The following is a 22,555-nucleotide window of genomic DNA, read 5'->3' on the forward strand; positions in this document are numbered from 1 at the left end:
ACCCCTTAGTATGACTACTCTCGAACGATTAGGTCTTCTTTTTTTTTTTTTTCATTTTCCGGGTGGTCTGGCGGCCTGCTTTGAAAAGCAAGCGCCAGCCCTTTAAATTGGGAAGATGTGCGAGTGATTTTGTGTTGTTACCCGATTGACGCTTGCAGGCAGCAACAGCAACATCCTCACTCTGATTGGTTGGTTGCCTTCTCTGCAATTGTTACAAGACATCAGTAGGTGGCAGCAGCAGCAGCAAAACAAGCGGAGGGTGAGACGTGCGCGTACTACACAACCACAAAGTCGAACAAAGCAGCATTACTGATTGTGCACATGTAAATAGCTGCTTTTTTCCTTGTATCATAAATCCTGTAATCTTAATTAAAATATATATTTTATCTTGATTTATCTTTAAAAAAAAATAAAATTTTGGGGAGGGATTTTTTTTCTTAAAAAATGTACTTTATTCTTGCAATATGTGACTTATCTAAAAAAAATAATCGTTTTACTTTAGTAATTTTATGATTTCAATTTAAAAATATACATATATTTTTGTTATCTAAAAAATGACTTTTTAATCTTGAAAACTGCTGAAAAAATACACAATTTAATTTTCTTAATGACTTTATTTTCATCATATTAGAACTTCCAGGTGAAAAAGATTTGAAGAAGAACTTTTTGTCTAAAAAAAAAAAAATGTATATGACTATAGCTTGAGGAGAACCTAATAATTTCTTGTAAATGCCACTTTTTCCTCAAAAACATGCAAACTGTTTGTTGAGATGCAAAGAGCCCCCCCCCCAAAAAAAAAATCTTTTTTTTTTTTTTTTTTTTTTTAGTTAAAAGTCCTCTTTTTTTATTTTAATTCTTGCAGCAAGGCAAATTCAAACAACAAAAGCACTATTTTTTTTTCCAGTATTTTGATATGACAATATTTATGACAATATGTGGAATTTGGAAGTTAGGGTGTCAGCAGTCTGTGGAATTAAAATACAGTATGTTCATTTATCCTGTAATTTATCTTTACTTTCGGCTTTGTCCCTGTCAGTCAAATTTGAGATTTTTTTCAGTGGTCTCTTCAGTGTTTTTTTTTTTTTTTTCCCCAGAGCTGTATTTTCATGAGCTGGTTGAATCCAGAGTAGGTTTGTCATGGCTGGGTGGGAGCGTTGACAACAGGAGGGGCGTACTTCCCCGCTCTGTCGCTAGATGGCGTTTAAAGGGAAGGAAGGCGCGCAGGATCCGGGAGTCTCCTGCATGGAACCTCCTGCAAGCTGCCTACCGTGTCACATGGAAGCTCGCTAGCTGAGAGGACGCGACGCCAGTGGAGGTGATGGAGGGGGCTTGAGGGACGTTGGAGGCGAACGCGAGTGGAAATTCTGTTGCTCTTCCGAGGCGACCCCCCCCTCCCCCAACCCCCACCTGGCCGGTAAGCAAGAGGCGCGCTGTTACCGGGGGTCAGCGGGCAGCACCAAAAACAGAAGAAGAAGAAGAAGAAAAACATTATTCACACACAAACGAGGGATGGCAGATGCGATGCGGTGCATTGGCACTGCGTGAAGCCCCCACAGCCACGGAGGGACGGCGGGATGCGTGCTGCGTCGCAGGCATGTTGATGGATTATGCTGGCTGGGTGGCGACGAGCTGAAGCCGAAGGACGGGCTCATGGTGCGCCTCTCCGAACCTCGGAGCTGAGTGAGTAACGCCAGGCACTAGCGCAAAGCCTGGAGGGGCTGTGCGTGTGCGTAGAATTGGGGGGGGGCGGGGGGGGGGGGGGGGGGGGGGGGGGACGGGGGTATGCGCGCTCATCATCGTACTACATAAAGCATGTATTATTAATGCGGACGTGTCGTTCTGTATTGCGTGTTTTCTTTGTGCTCATGTCTCCCCACGTCCACGTTGGTCACGCGTTTAAGGCGCGGACACGTGTGCAGAACCCCCTCCCTCCCCTGTGCTGCATTGCCCCCCACCGACCCCTCTCCACACCCCCCAAAATGGGGATAACACTAACACCACCGATGTCACATTTACATGCGCAGTAAGATAATCAAGGTTTCTGTTTGCAACCCTATTCAACCCCTCAGGGGGAGCTGCTGTCGCGTTGTCCAGCTGACCTCAGGGACACCCTCTCACCATGCACACTTTGCTGTGAGCGTAAAGCGGTGTCGCGAGGACATGCATCATTCCGTTACCATTCCGCTCGGTGGCTGCTTTGTAACCTGTTGTCAGCCTCTCGCTTGCTCACTCGCTTCTTTTTGGACTTGGAGCCAAGCGGCAGCCAGTGACGGATGCGTTCACAAAGCACATCTAGACCAGCGCATGCACATGGAGAAAGAGGATGGATCGGAACAGGAGGATATCCGTCAGAGCCTGGCGCTTTTCACAGCTGCAATGACTGGAAAAGAAAAGAAAAGAAAAGAAAAGAAAAGAAAAGAAAAGAAAAGAAAAGAAAAGAAAAGAAAAGAAAAGAAAAAGAAAATCTATAATAATCATCATAATGATTATTACACGCGGCAGCATAGAGAAAGAAGAGCTTCTCCTCTTCCACTTCAGGCTTCTTCCTCACGGGGCGCACGGTTAATCGCTGTTGCAAGCCAACATTTGACCTAATTCACATTCTCAAACAATAGCATCCCCCAACACACACACACACACACACACACACACACACACACACACATACACGCACAAGCACGTGCGTGGTTATTTGTGTCACACAGACGCTGAGGTTTTCACTGGGCCATGTGAAGTCCCAGGTGCTTTATCAAAACCTGAGCAGATTGGGCAGAACGGCCGCTGGATGGCTGGCGGCAGCTCTAGTTATTAATAATGGACGCGCATATAAATGCAGGACATGTTCCTAGAACAAGAAAAAGCCTCCGGTATTGAACGTGTGGGCTACATGCTTTCCCCCAGTTCTATTTTTGCAAGGATTACTGCCTAATTCCCTGTTGACTTTGTGGCCCTTGTCAGGTGCCGGCGAGCGGAAAAGTCGGCGAGTTTTGAGCGTGAAATGAATTCGGTCCGCTTGTTTGACTTTCACGTTTTTCGTTCCCGACATGAAATCCAATTCAACAGGTCCTTTACGCCTCAACACATCACCACTGACAACATCCAATCATTATTCTGTAAATTATTTCATCGAATAATCGAATCAAAATGTATTCTGCATTCAAGTTTATTGCATTTCCTGATTATTGCTTATTAAATGATTACTGTTGTTTATTTTGTATTGTTATAATGATCAAACAAAATGACTAGCATACAAGATAGTGATGTTGAAGTCAGCACCAATTCTGGAAGTGAGAGTTAACTTCTTAGTTACCGATTCATCACAAGGAAGGACTACTAGTTTGCACTAGTACACTTCTAAGGCTACCTCAGGGTCAACTAGAGGTTATACTACTAAGGCTGTAAATAAACAATATTTGTGTAGTAGATTCAAGTGACTATTATTTTTTCCCCATAACTTATGTTTGCAAAATGTCTTATTTTGATAAAAAAAAAAAAGATCACAAGGACAACAAACATTGCAGAATATTTCTGCTGAGAGTTGTTGATTAGCAAATATTCAACAATAACACACGATGTATTCAATTTCACAACGTAAAGGTGCAGCAATTAATCGACAACTGTTTCGAGCCATTAACCGAAAATTGTCCAAAACTCAGCAGTAATTTTCAGTAATGAACTCCATGAAAGCAAGCATCTTCTTTTATTTTGGAAAACAATGCAAAATATTTTTGCCTATTTTCTGACAATCAGTGACTGAATAATCGATCATCAAAATAGTTGCTTTTCTAACCGATTAGCTGCACATGTGGAAGACCCCGGTGGGACTTATGGAGGGAGGGGCTTGAATGCGTCTGATGCTGCACATGAATGACGTTGCGTTTGCGAGGAGGCGGCCCGCGTTTCCTTACTTGCTCTCGTCTAATTGGTTGGCTGGCGGGCTTGGGATTACACTGCAGTGCTGAGGCGTCACTCTGGCTCAGCACAGCAGGCAGGGGTATGAGGGGGTGTATTTTCATGGATGGATTGGGGGGGGGGGTGGTCGCAGACATGCCGGCCTCTTGCCGTCATCAGCATCATCTTCACACACCTGACGACTCCCACGCTCCTCGTCCTCCGCCCCGTGTGGCTCTCCTTGCTTTCCCACCCAACACCTTTGCCTTTCTTCTTGCACATTAGCGCCTCCCCTTCACTCTGTCAGGCCCTCGATCTCGTCACTTCACAAATCAATGGTACAAGAGCCGGGCTAGGTGACGGTGCCTCGTTGCAACTAGCCAACAAGTGCATGCCGCTTTTGTTTGCTGGAACCAGAAATGCAACCAGCCTCCAGATAAGAGTGATCAAACTTTCAGCATCAGTTTGGCACAATTCTTCTATCTGATGCAAGACTGACCTTGGAGAATTCCGTTGGCAAGACATCACTGTGAAGTGACCCACAACCCCCAAACTTTGGGATAGGAGACCGCCAGTCTACCACCTGAGTCATGCCACCCCCAAAATACTGTGTATGTATTGTAGCATTGGCAAAATAACTGTGGAGCTAACAACGCATGGGAAACTTATTTAAAGACCAACAAAATTAGCCTATGGTTAGTAAACTTAGCAATCTTATTTAGCATTAGAACATAGTCCTCAAACGTTTTTGCACGTGTTTACAAAGTGTTTAACTACATTCAAAGCATATGAAAGGGAAAAAAACAACTACAAAGTTTATAATGGTCAGTATACCGTGAGTCTGGACAGGAACCCTGTGATGAAGAGTTGTTGTCAAAACTTGCAGCTTTCCAATTAGCTGTGTTGTTAAAGCAAGCAGCATCCTGTGCCTTGTGAACCGCAGATCCCCGAGAGAGCGTGGCCCTTGCCAGCGTGCATGAGCGTGAGGGCAAGAGAGTGAGTGTGAGCGCGTGTGAGAGCAAGTGAGCGCCAGCGCTCCCACATGGCCTCCATGCAGGACGGGCTGAACTTCACGGCTCCTCCCTACGGCAAGGTCCTGCTGCTGGGCGCCATCGCTGCCGCCTCAGCCTTCGTCGTCACCATCCTCATCGTGGTGCTCTGCGTGGGCTGCCAGAGGTACGATTACGCGGGACGAAGAGCTCTTGTGTTTATTGTCATGTTTAGGATGATTCATGTCAGGAGTTTTGGTCCATCTGGCTCCTTCATCTTTTCACGTCACTGCTTGAACCAGCACTTGAGCAACTATCGTCACATGTTGAGCAAAGCATCCGCGTACCTTCTTGCTGAAGGAATCCATTTTCTCACAACAGCCAATGTGAGGGCCAATAGATAACAGAGGGAAATTCCTCTCACTTTGAGGATAGAGCGAGAGGCCGATAAAAAGAGACAGATCCCAGACGATGACCAGATCATCTGGCAAGACTCTTGTCGAATGATCTCAAGTGTGTGAATTGGCAAATGTAACTCATTTCTGGTCTGATTACATCCACATGCACGTTTTCTCGCATACATGCAACACACATTGACCTTCACTTACTGTCATTTCTTGCTACTTTGTGATGCTAACCGCGACCACGTGCATTTAGACATGAATAGAAAAACTAGTCCCAAGAAAAGGTCACAGATTATGACTCACGTTATATGGAAACACGTGTGAGCTAACACTTTTGTATTAACCACAGGAAGGGCAAGACGCACAATGTCACCAGTGAAGGTGGGAAACACCGTCTCATGGACATGGTAGGCATCCTGCTCGGGATGAAGCGACTCCATAGACCTTTTCAGCATGACGGAATGTATACTTCCGGGTGGTGAAAGCTCAAGCAGCACTAGCAGCCGAGACCAAGGCTGAGTGATTAACAAAAAGTCGCAAATAGCCTGGATGATGATTTATTCTTCTGTTTCAGCGTTGTGTGAATGTGACAAGTGTCAGTCGAAAAGATAATGAATCAATATTGCTGTTGCTCGGATTAATGGCACTCTGAAATGAATAGTGCGCTGTTGTATGACCAAGGCCAGCCATATTATGTCTTACGATTTACTCAAAGACAACCTCATTGAGCATTTTATCGATACCTGTGAGAAAATGTCTTTCACAAACCCGATGATGGGAGTTCAGTACCGAGTCTGTCGGTTGCGAAGTAGCTAATACGTTTCTAGGGTTAGCGTAAGCGGTCTTAACATTTAAAAGCTAGGTTTGACTATCTGGAATAAACATTATTAATGTCTTTTGACTATTTGGAATGCCAGATAGAGAGGTATCTGTAATTCATCTCTTTTGACTAGCCAAAACTAAATTAGTTACCTGCAAACACGTCACTATTGCCATTCATGTATGTGTATATCATTACAGATTAATTGAATTTAGTTACATATCTGTAACCACATCCTTGAGATGATAGCTACAATCTGATTCGGAGTAGGCATCATCCCAGATAAATCTACCAATTGCATTGATTCTCTGAAAACAGACATATAGATATCTTGAATAGAGATGAATTTAAGATATCTTTAAATGTAATCGTGACTGATTAGTCAGACTCACATTGTAGCTCATGTAGCGGATATCTGGAACTGAATGGTAGGTAGCCGTAATGAAATATCCTGTAGACATGGAGTTGCAGATATATCTACAATGCTAATAGTGGATAAATGGATGTTGGAAGGACTCGCCATACTTTGGACTGGAGGCAGTCTTGCAATCTTCTCTGCATTTACAACATCCACTCATTTTATCCTTCTTCTTCATTTATTTTAAAGTAAATGAAAAACAATACCTGAATCATTTGCAGTACATTGGGCGGCGCAACCTCAAACAAGTTTTTGTCATTGTTTTCTGTTCAAGTCAGCGGTCGTCAATCACTTTCTGCCACCTGGAAGTAGCTTGGCTCCTGTTTACAAACATTATGAAAAGGTCTATTCCCTACAGAAAGATATCAGTCACGTCTTTCATCTTAATTAATCTTTAACGGGCTCTTGTGTGTGCGTGCGTGTGTGTTTGCCATCAGGGTATACTCAGGCAGTCGAAGCTGCGCTCCATCAGTAAATCAGACACCGAGATGAACAAGATGAACTGCAATGGCAAAAGTAAGTACGTCTTTCATGTACGGTCAAGTGTTCTCGCCTCTGAGTGCGGTCATCTGGTGACCAAATTTTGATGGCATCCAAAGGGAACTTGGGGTCGCGTTGTACCCTGTAGGTGGGGGTGGGGTTATGGTGGTCAACGTTTCTGAGAATAAATGAAGCAAAAATGTCAGCAAATCAATTTGAATTGTGACCATTTCCAGCACTATTCAGAATTGGTGATGCTCTTACAGTAATACACAACATTATCACCACTTGCACAGTCTAACGACATCCAAGATCCAATGTACATATGAAATATTATGCCTAGATAAAGATAATAATGTACTAAAAGCTGATTTGATAACATGTTTTAGTCCCTCAATTGGGAAAGAGCTAGCAGAATTTCACGCATTAGCGAAAGATAGTCATCATCTCCAGGAGTGTGTCCATGAGTACGTTCATGCCACCATTATGTTTATGTACATATGTTAATTTGGCCCAGTTAAGTCTGTGTCATACCTACCTACTTTGTCGTAAATTATCATGCTGCGCTAAATTAGCTTTGTGCTAAATTAGCATGCTACGCTAAGTTCGACGCTATGTTAGCATGCCATAGGGAATTCAATTTATGTTAAGTTTTAGTGAGCGCAAATTTTTTTACCCGCTCACCCTTGTTCAAATCTTGTTTGACAATCTAATAGGTCGGGTCAAGATGGGGTATGTCATTTAACTAATAAACTCTCTTAATCTAATTATCTAATAGTTAACATGCTAACCATTAGCATCACTAGCTATTTAATGGCGTAATTGGGTTACTTTAACTCATTCACTCCCAGCCATTTTCACTGAAGCAACCCCTTTGCTCCAGGTTGTTTTCCTGGATTTTGACTGATTATTGTGCAGAATATTGTGTTTTAGTGTGATTAAAAAAAAAAAAAAAAAAAAAAAAAAAGGAACCTACCAAAAGAAAGATTACAGTCTCTTCTTTCATCAGGAAAAAAATATTTCTGTTTCGGTTTTGCAGTAATTAGCATTAAAATATAGCTAAGTTTCACCATTATTCACAAATCTGCTTAGAACTGTTGGAAAATCAGCTCGTTTTTAACCCTGGTTGATCTCTTATACTGTGCTGCCACCTGCTGGTCGTTTGTGTAATAACTACAATTTCTTCAGCCGTTCTTTGCAGTTGAGAGGCTGCATCAAAGCCTTTTCTGTATGCTCGAGCATAAAAACATTAAAAAAAAAACATGTCTTTGGTACACTTAAAACATTTATAATAGAAGGTTTTTATACGTTTTTGGGAGCAAATGAGTTAATGGGTAATCTGATTACTTTCTTTGGTAACTAACAATATTGACTCTATCCCACAAGAATAGATTCAACGCCTGCTTAAAATAATCACCTAAGTCATTATAAATTATTTTAAGAGGGTGACGATATATTAGTTTTAGTACAGCCTGCCGGCAGTAGTTTGGACCTCGCTAGCGAGCTTTATAGTGATGAGGACCAGCATGAGTCCGGTGGAGGTGTCCAAAATCAGTCGGGACCTTTCTGCCGGTCTAACTGTGATCCTTCGCTCTCAAGGCAGGCAGCTTCCCCAGATTCCCTCCGGGACTGGAGAGGACGGAGAGCACACTTACTCTGAAGTGGGCCGAAGCTCCTCCGCCACGCGAACTGACGACGCGCTCTATGCCATGGTAGGCAGGGCCGGGCAGACGGACACTCCGGCCCCTCCGGCCGTCCCCGCCAACACCCCGGCGCCGCCTGACCTGGACGGGGACGTGGAAGGGGGCCTGCCCGAACCCGAAGGCCAGCAGGTCGTGTCGGCGCCTCACCAGCCGGAGGCGGCGGAGTACGCCTGCGTCAGGAAGCTGAGGAAGGCGGACAAAGCGCCCCAGAAGAGGGACAGCGGGACGGACACGGGGGACCCGCCGGTGCCGCCGCCGCGACATCCCCCGCCTTCTCACCCCGCCCCTCCGCCGCCACATCCTCACAGCACAAAGTTGCCCCGCAGGAACGTGGACGCCTTTAACGTGCCCTCATTCCCCAAGGTTGGTACCTTGCGTTAATTGAGCAGCGCGTTTGGGACATTGTGTCAGAGAAAATACAATTATTGCACTGTGGGTGCTGGGGGGCAGGATTTATTTGTATGTGTGTCTCGTGTATGGCTATGGGGTGCTGCCAAGCTATATACAGTACAGGCCAAAAGTTTGGACACACCTTCTCATGCAATGCGTTTTATTTTATTTTCATGACTATTTACAGTGTGGATTCTCACTGAAGGCATCGAAGCTATGAATGAACACGTGGAGTTATGTACTTAAAAAAAAAAAAAAAAAAAAAGATGAAATAATCGAAAACATGTTTTATATTCTAATTTCGTCAAAATAGCGCTAAATAAATAAATAAATACATAAATAAAATAAATAAAAAATAAAATAAAAATAAAATAGTCACTCTTTGCTCTGATGATTTTTAAATGATTTTTATGGTCCATTTTTAATAAAATATATATATACTTTGTGGTGTCTCAATGAGATCCACTTTATCCGCCCAGATAATGGGAGTTTCCTGCAATGGCATTTTATGGTCTGTTTAATGCTGAGTATTAAGAAATGTAAAACTTCTTATTGGTCTTTGTTGTACATCCTTTTCTTAAAGAGGAAGTCAACCCCCCCAAAATAAATAAATAAATAAATAAATAAATAAATACAGTTGTTTTTGTTGTTGTTGTTTTTTTAAATCAATATCAGGAGGCGGCCATTTTGCCACTTTCTGTCGAGTGAAAATAACATCACAGTTGCTCGGGTCTCAGGTAACAACCAATCACAACTCAGCTTCAGAAAACAGGTGAGCTGTGATTGGATGTTGCCTGTGCCTTAAGCAACTGTGATGTCATCTTCAGTTGACAGCAAGTGGCAAAATGGCCGCCCCCTGAGATGGATAAAAACGACTGGATTTTGCTGCATAACTCATGTTCTACAAATGTAATATTAATCAGAATGTCATGTTTGCACTACTGAGGTCACATAAAACATGATTGTGAAGAAATGTTTAAAGGTTGACTACTTCAAACAACTTATTTTGGCCTGTCAACAGTCATTCTGCAGAATGTACATGAATGTTTTTAAGATTGGGTGGCATGTTTTTTTTTTTTTTTGGTGCAGCACATTGGACAAGTGGTTGGCATGTCTGCCTCATAGTAAAGAAGGCTCTGGGTTTAAATCTCTGCTTTTCAGCGTTAGCGTGATTACGGTTTTATAATCTTTCCGTGCTGCTAAAAAAGGGCCGCTGAAAGCCGTGAAATGAGATTCGTGCCATAATGAGCACGTGTGCACTCGCGAGCACGTGCGAATTGTCGAGTCACGACCTCGCGCAGACTGACCAAACGCTTTGAATCACAATGCGACCCCTGCAAGTCACAGCGGGAGACATTTGTTGGCCGTGTGAGGTCACCGAGTTCAAACTTTATGCCGCGACCCCGAGCTTGCTTGACAGGATTGCACGTGTGCACCGTCTGCCGGCTGAGCTGCTCAGCGCACGTGTGGATGATGCAAGACGGTGAAAGCAAGTCATCCACCTTGCAAAATGAGTCAAAGTCACTGAAAAGTGACTTTTAGGTTCCATTTTGTATTTTGTCCAAATGTATGAAATCTCTGACATAACACAAATGTCACTGTGGCCACAATTCGGACTTTATGTGCACATACATGCTAATTTGCCATTACTAAATGCTCAATTGTGGGTTCAGTATCACTCCGATGAATAACTGGTTAAGCAAATGGAGTGCACCTTTGCTAGAACCTGCAATATGTCGTGTCCTTCTGGTTGTACTTCTGCTAGTTGCTCATCAAGCAACTTGACTCATGATAGATAATGTCAGGTTTCTCAGAATGTCTTCGTAGCCCACTCCCAGGCTTCAGTCACATCAAATTCAATCTTACTTTTCCTGGATATGTTTTCGCTTTCGCATTGGACTCAACCGCAGCTCCCAGAGAAGGTGTGTTCCATTTGCTTACCCTGCTGTCCAGTAGCGAGTCACAGATGACCTCACAGTGAAGGGAGATTAACACAGTACAAATACTTTGTTACAATAACATGACTTCTTACAGATAGATTAGATCCATGTTGCAGATTTGTAACTCAGTTTTGCCTGGTCAAAAACATTTCAAATGCGCACTAATGCATTCTTCCTATCCACAATCAGCAAACTTTTGTCACCATGGATATATTTGCGTCACTTTTACTCATTATCTCTAGTGTTGTCATTTGGGCCAGTCAATTCTATTCCAACTATTAAAAATGTAATCACGACGAGTCAGAAAGACATTGTTCATAATTAATTCCGAATAGTCATACTTACCTTTTCAATGCTGAATCCGCTTGCCATGTGTTACTGGGTTTTCTTGCGCCAGCCTAAAAAACAAACAAACAAACAGCTAATAAGTCTTATCTGAAAAAACAAAACAAAACATAAACGTTTATTTATTTAGGTCTTATGATCGTTAGCTCGTTTAACATTTTCTGTGGGTTGGTTGGCAACATTTGCAACGATAAGGGATCCCATCCTTTGACGTCAAGGTCGAGCTAATAGCTAGTTAGCTAACAACATGCAACGTAGGCATTTTTTTTTTTTTTCTGAGTCTGAGTGCTACGCATTCTTCATTGTGCCAAGTTATCAAAATTAGTATTTTAGACTATCCATCCATTTTCTTGACCACTTATTCCTCACAAGGGTCGCGGGGGGTGCTGGAGCCTATCTCAGCTGGCTCTGGGCAGTAGGCTGGGGACACCCTGGGCTGGTTACCAGCCAATCACTGGGCCCAAACAACCACCCACACTCACAAGCACACCTAGGGACAATTCGGAGCGCCCAATGAACCTGCAATGCATGTCTTTGGAATGTGGGAGGAGACCGGAGTACCCGGAGAAGACCCACGCGGGCTCGGGGAGAACATGCAAACTCCACCCAGGAAGGCCGGAGCCTGGACTCAAACACGAGTCCTCAGAACTGGAAGGACACGCTAACCACTCGATCACCCTATTTTAGACTATATGACTAAAAAACAATTTTCTACTAAATTACATTTCAGGGTCTATACGTCTTAAGAACAGGAATTAAATTAGAACTTTTGCTTCTCACAGATTTTTATTTATTTATTTATTTATTTATTTTTCCGTTTTACATGCAAGTAACCATTCCATTCTAAGTAGTACAGAGGAACCCCGCATCTTTGCTGTTGGACATTTTGCCAATTAATTCAGTCTTTAATTTTTGGAACCTATCCCCAATTATTTACACAAATGCCCACTTTTCACATTTGTATAAAATCCAAACATTTTATTTCTTTTCATGGCACAATATTGTTAACAGGACGGCTCGGTACTTCAAGTGCAAAATATCAGCTTCTGTCTGTAATAGTCCAATGCTGAATTACATTTACATGCACGAATCCCTGAGCATCCCGTCTGCCTCAAAGTCCATGTAACAGGTTGCTCTGCTGACAGGAAGTGATGTTCATGGGCAATGGCGAGCAGTACATCTGGAAGCCTCCAGAGGACGAAGACGTCCTCATGCTCCACAATAAGGCCCTGGCCCCACTGGGGGCGCACACCATGGAGAACATCCAACCTTCCGCTGCTGTGGTGAGTCAGGACTCGCATTCCCACGACCGCCTCAGTTGTCTGGTAGCGGTGATTAGGCAAATACTTTGGATTTTTCAGGATTTTGGCATGGCCTGGGGGTCCTGAATCCCATTAGAATAGGTCCACCTCGAGTCGCATCTCCATAGTCAGAAACAAAATAAGAGGAAACTGTAGTAAACTGACATTCTGTAAAACCGTTTTTACGTCAGGATCGTTCATGCAGTTCTTTTTTTAGAGCTGCAACGATTATTCAAACCACTTGAATTGAATTAGAAAAAGGTTGACCCAAAAATCTCTGGAGGGGTAAATCGCAGGAACAATTGTTTCACACAGATTAATGTTACTGTGGTCGCACGCACCGCAAAGTGGTCAAAAATAGACTGATCCCGTCCAATCACTTCATTCAACAAACACTAACAAAATCTTAATAAACACATTCTTTAACACCGGTTTGCAGATAAGCCACATACTTATTTGCTGACCCACGTCACTCACTAAACTAGGCGCCGCCTTTTAATTCCATTTGCATTCAAAAGTCAGAATTCCACAGTGAAATTTTAAGGATGGGAGCCCAAGTGAACAAAAATCCTATCTGATCCTCACATGTACGTACGGAAGAGGGTAAGAGCCAGTGAAGAGAGAGAAAAAAGGTTTGGCAGAATCGTCACTTTAGTCTCAGAACTCACTTTAATGTCAGAATTCTGTCTTTAATCTCAGAATTGACTTTAAAGTCAGAATTCTCACTTTAATCACAGAATTCCGAATTTAAAGTGAATTGTCACAATTCTCCCATTAAAGTGAGAATTCTGACTTTATTCTCAGAATTTAAAGTGAGATTCTGACTTCATTGTCAGAATTCTCACTTTAAAGTCAAAATTCTGACTTTAAAGTGAGAATGCCACGGAAGAGGCGGGACGCGATTTTGCACATCAGTTTGTTTCCAGTCCGGGTTGCGAATGCGTAACCGAGGGGCACAAAGTCGGAAGCACAAGTATTTTTGACGCAGACCACATTTCGCAAAGCGAACCGGGAACAAACTGATGTGCAAAAAGAGTCCCGCCTCTTCTGTGGCATATCGCCCATTCTGAGAATAATGTGAGAATCCTGTCAAACTTTTTTTCCTCCCTTCTTCCGTATGTACGTTATTGATCCTTGATTCTAAAAATATGTGATAGCCGTCACCTCAATTAATTAATTCCCAACTCTTTTATGTTATGTATATCACTAACCTTATTTCAAATGAATTAGAGTCAAAGTGTTCAGACAGATAGCCGGACATTTATTTGAGACGTGCCTGGACCCAAAATCCGCAATTCCAAAATGTGTATCATCTCCAACGTTCAGGTGGCCGAGATGTACTCCAAGGTGTGTAAGCCGGCCAAGAAGAAACGAGCCGTACCCGGATCCCCGCCGTCCAATCCCGGCTTCAGGACCTTGGGTCGCCCCGACCGGGACCGAGAGCGCGATGGCGGCTTCAGCGTAGTGGTCAAGCCCCAGACGTGGGCCCCCCAGGAGGGCAAAGCGCCGGCGGGCTCCCTGGACGACCACTGCTACGAGTCCTTCGGGACGGAGGAGTGCGAGCCGGCCTACGAGAACCTGGAAGGCGGAGGCGGCTGGAGACGGGAGCGAGCGCCCAACACGTGCGCCACCTTGCGGCCCAGGAGGAAGAAGGCCCAGCAGCCTTTGCAGCAGCAGCAGCCGCCGCCTCCGCCGCCCACGCAGCACAACCCCAAGTTGCAGCACCTGCCCGCCAAAGCCCTGCTTCTGCCAGGCGAGAGCCTCTACGAGAGCATCGGCGACCTCAAGCAGGGCTCCGCCACCTCCAGCACCACCACCATCTTCACCTTCAACGACGGCATGGAGATGTACGTCACGGGGCTCTGAGGACGAGGCTGTCGCATCGGCACCTTGCTGACGAGGGGTCGCCGCTGGTCATTCCCAACCTTTAGCTGCCCAAGGCGCATACTGTAGATGACATTAGGGACTATTCATGGAGGTCCTGATTATCTTGCCAGCGCAAGGCTTAATGTGCGTATTTGTCAAATTTAGCGCGCTGCATTTAAAGGAAATGGGACGGGCCCCTTTGATTGGCAATGATCAAAGATGGCTGTGAGCACACCCACAGTGATGTAGACCTCCTTCTATGAGATGTGTTAGCCTGCACTCACCACCTCAGGTTACCACTACCCCCGTGCCGAGTAATGCTGCCTTTCATAAAAATAGAGTCCTGGAAAAAAAATCTTGCCACCAAGCAAAAATGTCAGAAAAAGTTGGGGAGACTGTCGTCAGCTTTCAGGTGAAATTTCTAGATGAATCTAAAGTGCACTGATGCATTATTATTATTATTATTATTATTATTATTATTATTATTATTATTATTATTATTATTATTATTATTATTATTATTATTATTATTATTACTGCCAGCCAGTCCCACCTGACTTATGGGCGAAGGAGGGTACACGCCGGAGTGGACATGGCCCGATTAACAGTTTGACGGTTTACCGTGATTTTTAAAGGCCAAGGTTTCAATCACCGAAGACTATGCAGGGAACAATATGTTTGGCTGCTTGCAGCGTCGAGTAAACGAGGCGCCTCTTTGAAGCTAATTGGCTCCAATTATTAGTATTATTAGTTATGCATGGAGGAAGAGGATTGATGGAAATACAGATGCCTTTTTGCTCTGTGGATTAAAAAAGAAATTGGTACCAGCAGGTACTAATTAGCCCCAACAACAACATGTGTAGCGAATGGGTCGATTCTAAAAATAGCTCACCATTGATGGGACACTGGGACTTACTGAGATGTCTTAAAAGAGAAGAATTAGACAAACAGATGGTTAACAATTTTCTTTATTTAAACTTAACATGATACAAATTTTGTTCCTGTACCAAATATATTTTTGTTTAAAAATAAAATAGATTGTGTTCAATGGAGGGAAAAAAAATGTTTTTATTAAAGCAAATATTAAAAAAAAAAGAAAAAAAAAAAGGTCAGTCATTTTAGAACCGTCATTTTAATACAATGATGCCGTGATAATTTTTTATTTTTTTTTGTGGAACCCCGTTTATTTGCGTATTTTTTCTGATCTCCCACTTATTATTATTATTATTATTATTATTATTATTATTATTATTATTATTATTATTATTATTATTATTATTATTTTCATGTCAAAGTTCGCAGACGGTCAAATTAAGTTGACCTGGAAAGGTTGTAGTGCATTTTGGGTTCATCCTAAAATTCCACCCAAGACCCCAAACTTTTTGTGAGTATCATACCCTGGATTAATGACGATCTCATCTCAATTTACTTCCTAATCGAGTCCTGTTGAGTTGAACACAAAGCTAATATTGTGTTGGAGGAATGGCAGAAGGTTGATTGTACCTTCTGCCCTCTAGTGGACAAGCGTTTAATTGTTGTGCCTGTCAATATATGTTGCTGGCAAAAATTGGGAGAAAAAACCCCCACATTATTTGTGATGAAGTACAATTAGACCACAAATATGTGATGGCAAAGAGGTTGGGAATGACTGGCCTACACCACAAGTCATGACGGCTGAGCCCCTCTCGTGCCCAGTCCCTTCTCCCCCGACACACACGCACACACACACACACTGTTTACATTACGTCATGCCTTTCCTGGGCTCCAGCGGCCTTAAGAACTAAGGTTTATATGTTCTGACCGGGGCTTAGTCCAATCTGGAAAGCTTCGAAGGAATCCAAAGGTTGTGAGCACAAAAGCATTGCAGAGCAATCAGTAGGTACCAGTAGCACTCGTTCATCCGTAGACGACAAGCGTGCAAAGCACAAGGAAGTGAGAAACCCAAATTCTTACTCGTTTCTATCGGGCAATAGTCCTTGATGGAGTGAAGAAAGAAAGAAAAAAAAAGCACAGCATTGAGAAATATTTGGTAGCACTTTTGAGTGGGCCTTCCCTGAAGTTGGTCATGATGTGATTCAGGAAGCGGCTTCAATTATTCAAAGGAGTGAATTACTCGTCAAAATACTTGGAAAGCTCAGGGACCAAGAGAAACAATTATAAGAGTATTCTAACTTCCTGGGGAACCAAACCCAAGATGTCAAAAAGTTCAGTTACGTATATTCTCAATGGGCATATTTTCTTCATCAGTTGCCGTTTATGTCCCAGCTCTACAAAGTATTCGAAGAAAAAATAACAATGTTTTAAAACATTGTTATTTACTCCTTTGTGCCATTTTTAAGTCTTTTCACTGTCATAAGAGTGCAAATTTACCAGAATGTGACACATACTTGCTTATTACTACCTGCTTCATTTACTAAGAAAAGTTAGCAAGCAGTTAGCAACGACAAGCTACATTTTCAGTGTCAGCACACGTACAAAAGCTACATCATGATTTTGAGGTGATGTGTTGATTAACAGGTCCAGGACACTCGAACCAGTGAAAGGAGTTCTTCCCCTATGCCTAGATCAGACTAGAAGACAAATTTGATCTCTCCGATGCCAGACGAGCGCCATCAAATCCTGCAGTGTATCAGTCACGTTACATGATATAAATTACAATATCACTGCATCCCGTCTTTTACGTTCATTGGGTTAATCTTGCCAAATCAAGATATCGGAGGAGGCACGAGCGGACCACACATCAAAAATCGTGTTTGTTATCATAGCGGCAACAACAACAGTTACGCAAGATGCAATGCTATTGGTTGATGTCAAGGTGCTTTGTCGCAGGGTTTTTGTTGATACTGTATGTCACATGCATGGAAGATAAATCCTCCTCCAAAAAAAAAATAAAAAAAAAAATGCTGAACCTCTTAGACTTTTCAATTTGACACCAAATATTTGATCGTGGATTATGTCACACTCCAAGGAGTTTTGTTGTTCCTAACTAAATATGTCTGGCCCAATAACGATCACCATCAATTAGGCTAAACTCTTGTAGTATGATCCAGGCATTAACTCATTCAAACCCAAAAACATGTAAACGCATTTTTCAATACTTTGTCCTTCACTCCCAAAAACGTATTTACACGTTATTTATTTATTTATTTATTTATTAATGCAACAGCATACATAATGTTTTGATGCAGCTTCTGACATGAGGTGGCTTAAATCAATGGTAGTTATTACAAAAAAATGGCGAGCAGAGTATAAGAGATCAGCCAGGACCATCTTGCAACAAGCTCTTTTTGTCAGTGTTTTCACCAGGTATGTGAATATTAATGAAACTTAGCTATCTTCTCATGCTAATTGCTGTAAAACGGAACAAATACAAATATACTTTAATTTTTCCTGACGAAAGAAGTGACTGTAATCTTTCTTTTGGTAGGTTCCTTTTTTTTTAAATAGCAATAGAACACAATATTCTTTGGGCTCGCAAAATCAGTCAAAATCCACTAAAACAGCTGGGAGCGAAGGGGGTTGCTTCAGTGAAACTGGCTGGGAATGAATGAGTTAAAAATAATCTCACTGTGGGAACGTTTTCATACAGTTGCACTACAAGGCAAAGTGACCTAAACCTTAGTAGCGGCTGATGCGCTCCAGCCGCGACTTCGCCCGACAGTGACAATAATAGCTTGTCGATGCTAAATATACTTTCTCAGCAAATAATAACATAATAAGCCAGAAAAAAAGCAAATTTTTTCTTTTGTTTTTTCAAATAGGCCTACTTTATGTTTATGTAAACAAAGCAGCTGATGAAGAAAACATGCATTTAAAATATACCAGAAAGTTTTGACATCTTGTGTTTAGTTGCTCTTTGAAAAAGAACTAATGGCACACGTTCTTCTTTTTTTCTTTTTTTTTTTTTGCATTCCTCCTTAACACATTTTCATCTTCCGACTCTTCCCTTCATCGTGTCCGCCGTGACATGGACTGACACTGACACTGTCTCCACTGCTGTCTGTAAATGAGCTGTTTTACTTTGTTGAGCCTGTCCTGCACTTTGCCTGCTACGAGTTGCATGCTAAGGAAAAAAAAAAAAAAAAAAGCAGGGGGAAAAAGATCAAACACTGTCAAGTTGTACCTATATTAATGTTTTTTTTTTCTTTCTATTGTTGTTGGTTGTTTCTTTTGCTGGTGTGTTGCTTTATTTCTCTGTAGAGCAAAAGGCCAGTTTCAAGGACTGAACCGCGGCGAGCAAGCTCGATTCACTCACCTCAGCGACATCATCCCACCTTGGCCCTGTGCTCATATAGCGTCGGCTTAGGTTCCGCCAAAGCGGCCGTCGTGCTGGTGTGTACAAGCCGCGTCTGGTCACTCCTCCGTCCACAAACACTCGCTCTTCTATCTGTGTTCAAATTGTGCGGAAACAAGAAGAAGAAAAAAAAGGAGAGAGGCTCAAATGAGACGACATCCTGGACAATGATTTCATTTGACCAAATATCCCCAGCAAAATGTGTGATTATACTGTATGTTGATGCAATGTGTATGTACATTACAAAAGAGAAAGAATAATAAATATATCATCAGTGTCAAGAAATCTATCTTTTTCTATGATGTTTATGTTATGGAATGAGTAAACTTGTGACACAAACAGCCGCAATGTTAAAAAAAAAAAAAAAAAAAAATCCCGCGTGTTGTTTGTTTTCTCTTGAAGCCGTGAAAAACTGGCGGCGCTCGGACGGTCCCGCCCACTTCAACCAGCCAGTCAATGGCGGCAGCTCATGTTTTGTGTTTGCTCTTCAGACTACAGGGTCTTGTACTCCAGCTGCGTGTGATTCAAGTGCTAAGTGCAAAAGATTGTGTTTTATATCAAGATTACTATTCATGAAATGTCAGTCAAGTTTATACTTTTGTAATAAAGTGGCACATTAAAAACAGATGCTTTATCTCATAGTCTCGCTTATTAAAAAAACAAAACAAAAACAAAGGTAAGGATGTAACGAACTCATAAGACTTTTATTTGACAAGCTTTGGATTTCGAATGTGAACATCCTGTTTCCTACATGCTTTATTTGAGTCGTATTTTCTATGTGACGTGCTTTTATTTTGGTGCACTTCCGGTAGTGTAGGAAGTGCTATCCACTAGAGGTCTCTTTACACGTAACAGAAGACGCTAGAAAGAAAGAAAAAAAGAGGACCGTGATTCAACATGTTGATGACTGAATCGCCAATTTACATCGTTTTGTCTAAGCACCTAGCTGGAATGGGGACAAGGTATTTGTTTTGCTTATTGTAATTTTTCATGATGTGAAAAGGAGCTGTTTTTGTTGTTATTTTCTATTGAACTGAAGCTAACGACAGCTTCTCCTATGTGGTTGATTTATGCTAGTAGTCTTTTGTTTTTGCTAACTTTTCATTTGTACAACTAAAAGTGTGTTGAAGTTATATCTAAGGACTGTTATTTATGTTTATTTCTTTGTTCACTGTATAGCTCTTACGGTGTGTCAAAGAACTGAACAAGGAAGGAATAAACAACTTTAAGGAACACCAGTACGCTTCACCATTTTCTGGCTGGGTTTGCTACAAAGGAGAGAAAAGCTACAAGAGTACAATTTGAAGTTTGGATGCTAAAGGTTTCATGTCAACCGCGCTTTTGATTAAAAATCCGCAAATACTGGAGAGAAATGGCTCTCAAACGTTTTACACCACCTTAAAAAAAAAAACTTTACGCACAAGTCGACAGCTGTTCCAAATACAAAGGACACTATAGCGTTCTTAGGATGAACTGTATTGATTCAGTATTCAGAAGTTGCTAGTGAATGCATAAAACAGCCGAAGAATAATTATACATATTAATTGTAGCAGGAGTCACACAGAAGTTCAAGATGAGCCTACTTGTTGAAGTAAAATTTCTCTGAGGTGGAATCATTGTGACAATTCCGGATGTTGTCAGGAAAACGATGGAGAATTATGAATAAACTTCTCTTTGTCATTTCCAGAGTCGTTCTCTAAAGCACTCTGAGACGCACTTGGATAACTGACACAAACCGTAAAGTGGCACCAATAGACATCATTTCTACTTCTTATTTTCTACTGTTAAGACAATTTTCATACCACTATATGTACCTTGCGAATAGAGCATGCACAGAACAAAAACCAATGCCTCCTTCAGTTGAGGTATTCCAATCTCGTTTATAAGCAAATATTTGGGTCAGAAAAGGGATATCCCAGGAGGATAAAAAGACTAAGAGCATATTCAGGTTTTTGTGAGTGTTTTCATGGCCTTACAAAAGCTGAAAGGGTTATTGACTGCATGCAAACAATGTTTATACAAAAGGTATATGTACTCTTTTCCCATGGCTCCTGACTTCTTGTCGACTATAGGTAACTAAAATGACTTTCGGGAATCTCAGCAAGGTGGTAGTTGAGTGAATCAAGAAAAACTACAAATGAACCAACAACTAATTCACTTCACAGTTGAATACAACACCTAGGAAAAAGTATGCAATCACCTCGTCTTGGACGAGCACTCACTCATACGTTTTATTCTGTAGATCAAACTAAAATCACAAGCATGAAACAGTCGTAAGGTCATTCCAAAGTGCAACATCTTGGCTTTCAGAAACACAAAAAGAAAAGAAGAAAAAACATTGTGCTGGTCACTAAATGTTACTTTTATAGAGCAAGTGCAGAGAAATAAATATGGAACCACTCCATTCTGAGGAAAAAAAATATGGAATCATGAAAACCAGACAAAGAAAAAACAATTAAAACACATAACTAGTATTTAGTTGCACCACCTCTGGCTTTTATGACAGCTTGCAGTCTCTGAGGCATGGACTTGATGAGTGACAATCAGTATTCTTCATCAATCTGGTGCAAACTCTCTTTGATTGCAGTTGCCAGATCATCTTTGCCTTGCTGTGGACCATTTTTTTCAATTTCCACCACAGGTTTTCAATTGGGTTGAGATCTGGGCTATTTGCAGGCCATGACATTGACTGGATGCGTCTTTCTACAAAGAATGCTTTCACAGTTTTTGCTCTGTGACATGATGCATTGTCATCTTGGAAAATGATTTCATCATCCCCACACATTTTTTTCAATTGAATGGAAAACAAATTTGTGCATTTATTGAAGATTTAACCACAGCCATCTCCCCAGTGCCTTTGCCTGACACGCAGCCTCATATCATCAAGGGCTGTGGGAATTTTGATATTTTCTTTGTAAATCTCACTGGAACGGCACCAAACAAAAGTTCCAGCGTCATCACCTTGTCCAATGCAGATTGGTGACTCATCACTGAAGATAACCTTCATCCAGTCATCCACAGTCCATGATTGTTTCTCCTTAACGCATTGCAGTCTTGTTCTTTTTTGTTTAAGCGTCAATGATGGTTTCCTTTTAGTTTTCCTGTATGTAAATCCCATTTCCTTGAAGCGATATTGTACAGTTCTGTCACATACATTAACTCCAGCTTCTTCCCATTTCCTTCTTCATTTGTCTTATTGTGCATTTTCTGTTTTCAAGACATATGGCCTTTAGTTGTTTGTCTTGACGCTTTGATGTCTTCCTTGGTCTACCAGTACGCTTGACTTTAAAAACCTTCCCATGCTGTTTGTACTTGGTCCAGATCTTCGATACAGCTGACTGTGAACAGCCCACATCTTTGGCAACCATACGTGTAGAGTTACCTTCTTCAGGAAGTTTGATGATCCTGTCTTTGGTCTCATGAAACATCTCCCTTGTTGGAGCCATGATTCTTGCCAATCCACCTGGTCCAGCAGCCCTCCAATGTGTGATAACTGCACTGTTTTTAACTGCTGACTAACGAGCAGATGACATTTGAGGCAGGTGCCCAATTAAGGAAAGGAAATTGACTGGGCGTGTCCTTATTTTCTGCTCAAAATGGAGTGATTCCATATTTTTTTTTCCTCAGAATGGAGTGATTCCATATTTATTTCCCTGCACTTGCTCCATAAAAGTAACATTTAGTGACCAGCACAATGTGTTTTCTTCATTTCTT

At 42.0% G+C, this 22,555-nt stretch overlaps 2 protein-coding genes across 4 annotated transcripts; one reads left to right on the top strand and one right to left on the bottom strand.

Annotated features, from left to right (window-relative positions):
- The first annotated feature begins 1,202 nt into the window (after window positions 1-1,202).
- Window positions 1,203-19,466, top strand: LOC144013926 (uncharacterized). 3 transcript variants are annotated; one of them, XM_077513300.1, is made up of 7 exons: window positions 1,203-1,680; window positions 4,835-5,067; window positions 5,634-5,691; window positions 6,960-7,038; window positions 8,602-9,068; window positions 12,526-12,663; window positions 14,008-19,466. In XM_077513300.1, exons 2-7 carry the CDS (start codon window positions 4,934-4,936, stop codon window positions 14,545-14,547), a joined length of 1,416 nt encoding a protein of 471 aa, XP_077369426.1. In that variant the 5' UTR covers window positions 1,203-1,680; window positions 4,835-4,933; the 3' UTR covers window positions 14,548-19,466. The 3 variants fall into 3 exon arrangements, with proteins under 3 accessions (XP_077369426.1, XP_077369429.1, XP_077369427.1); XM_077513303.1 differs by having other exon boundaries at window positions 8,719-9,068; XM_077513301.1 differs by lacking the exon at window positions 1,203-1,680 and having other exon boundaries at window positions 2,452-5,067.
- On the bottom strand, window positions 1,990-22,444 carry LOC144013927 (uncharacterized). The gene is made up of 4 exons (XM_077513304.1): window positions 22,224-22,444; window positions 18,803-18,934; window positions 11,381-11,433; window positions 1,990-2,380 (listed from the first exon to the last, which is right to left on the bottom strand). The coding sequence occupies exons 1-4, from the start codon at window positions 22,260-22,262 to the stop codon at window positions 2,293-2,295; spliced, it is 312 nt and encodes a 103-aa protein (XP_077369430.1). The 5' UTR covers window positions 22,263-22,444; the 3' UTR covers window positions 1,990-2,292.
- Window positions 22,445-22,555: the final 111 nt, after the last annotated feature.

This window comes from Festucalex cinctus, chromosome 2 (genome assembly GCF_051991245.1).
Source record: "Festucalex cinctus isolate MCC-2025b chromosome 2, RoL_Fcin_1.0, whole genome shotgun sequence".
NCBI classification, from domain to species: Eukaryota; Metazoa; Chordata; class Actinopteri; order Syngnathiformes; family Syngnathidae; genus Festucalex; species Festucalex cinctus.

Excerpts from the sequence above, each read along its gene's own strand:
- LOC144013926 (XM_077513300.1), top strand. The coding sequence starts at position 4,934 with ATGGCCTCCATGCAGGACGGGCTGAACTTCACGGCTCCTCCCTACGGC. Across the intron at positions 7,039-8,601 it reads GATGAACTGCAATGGCAAAA|GCAGGCAGCTTCCCCAGATT; the intron begins GTAAGTACGTCT and ends TTCGCTCTCAAG. Across the intron at positions 9,069-12,525 it reads ACGTGCCCTCATTCCCCAAG|GAAGTGATGTTCATGGGCAA; the intron begins GTTGGTACCTTG and ends CTCTGCTGACAG.
- LOC144013927 (XM_077513304.1), bottom strand. The coding sequence starts at position 22,262 with ATGAGACCAAAGACAGGATCATCAAACTTCCTGAAGAAG. Across the intron at positions 18,935-22,223 it reads CATCAAACTTCCTGAAGAAG|ATAGAAGAGCGAGTGTTTGT; the intron begins GTAACTCTACAC and ends ATTTGAACACAG. Across the intron at positions 2,381-11,380 it reads GCGGATTCAGCATTGAAAAG|TCATTGCAGCTGTGAAAAGC; the intron begins GTAAGTATGACT and ends TTTCTTTTCCAG.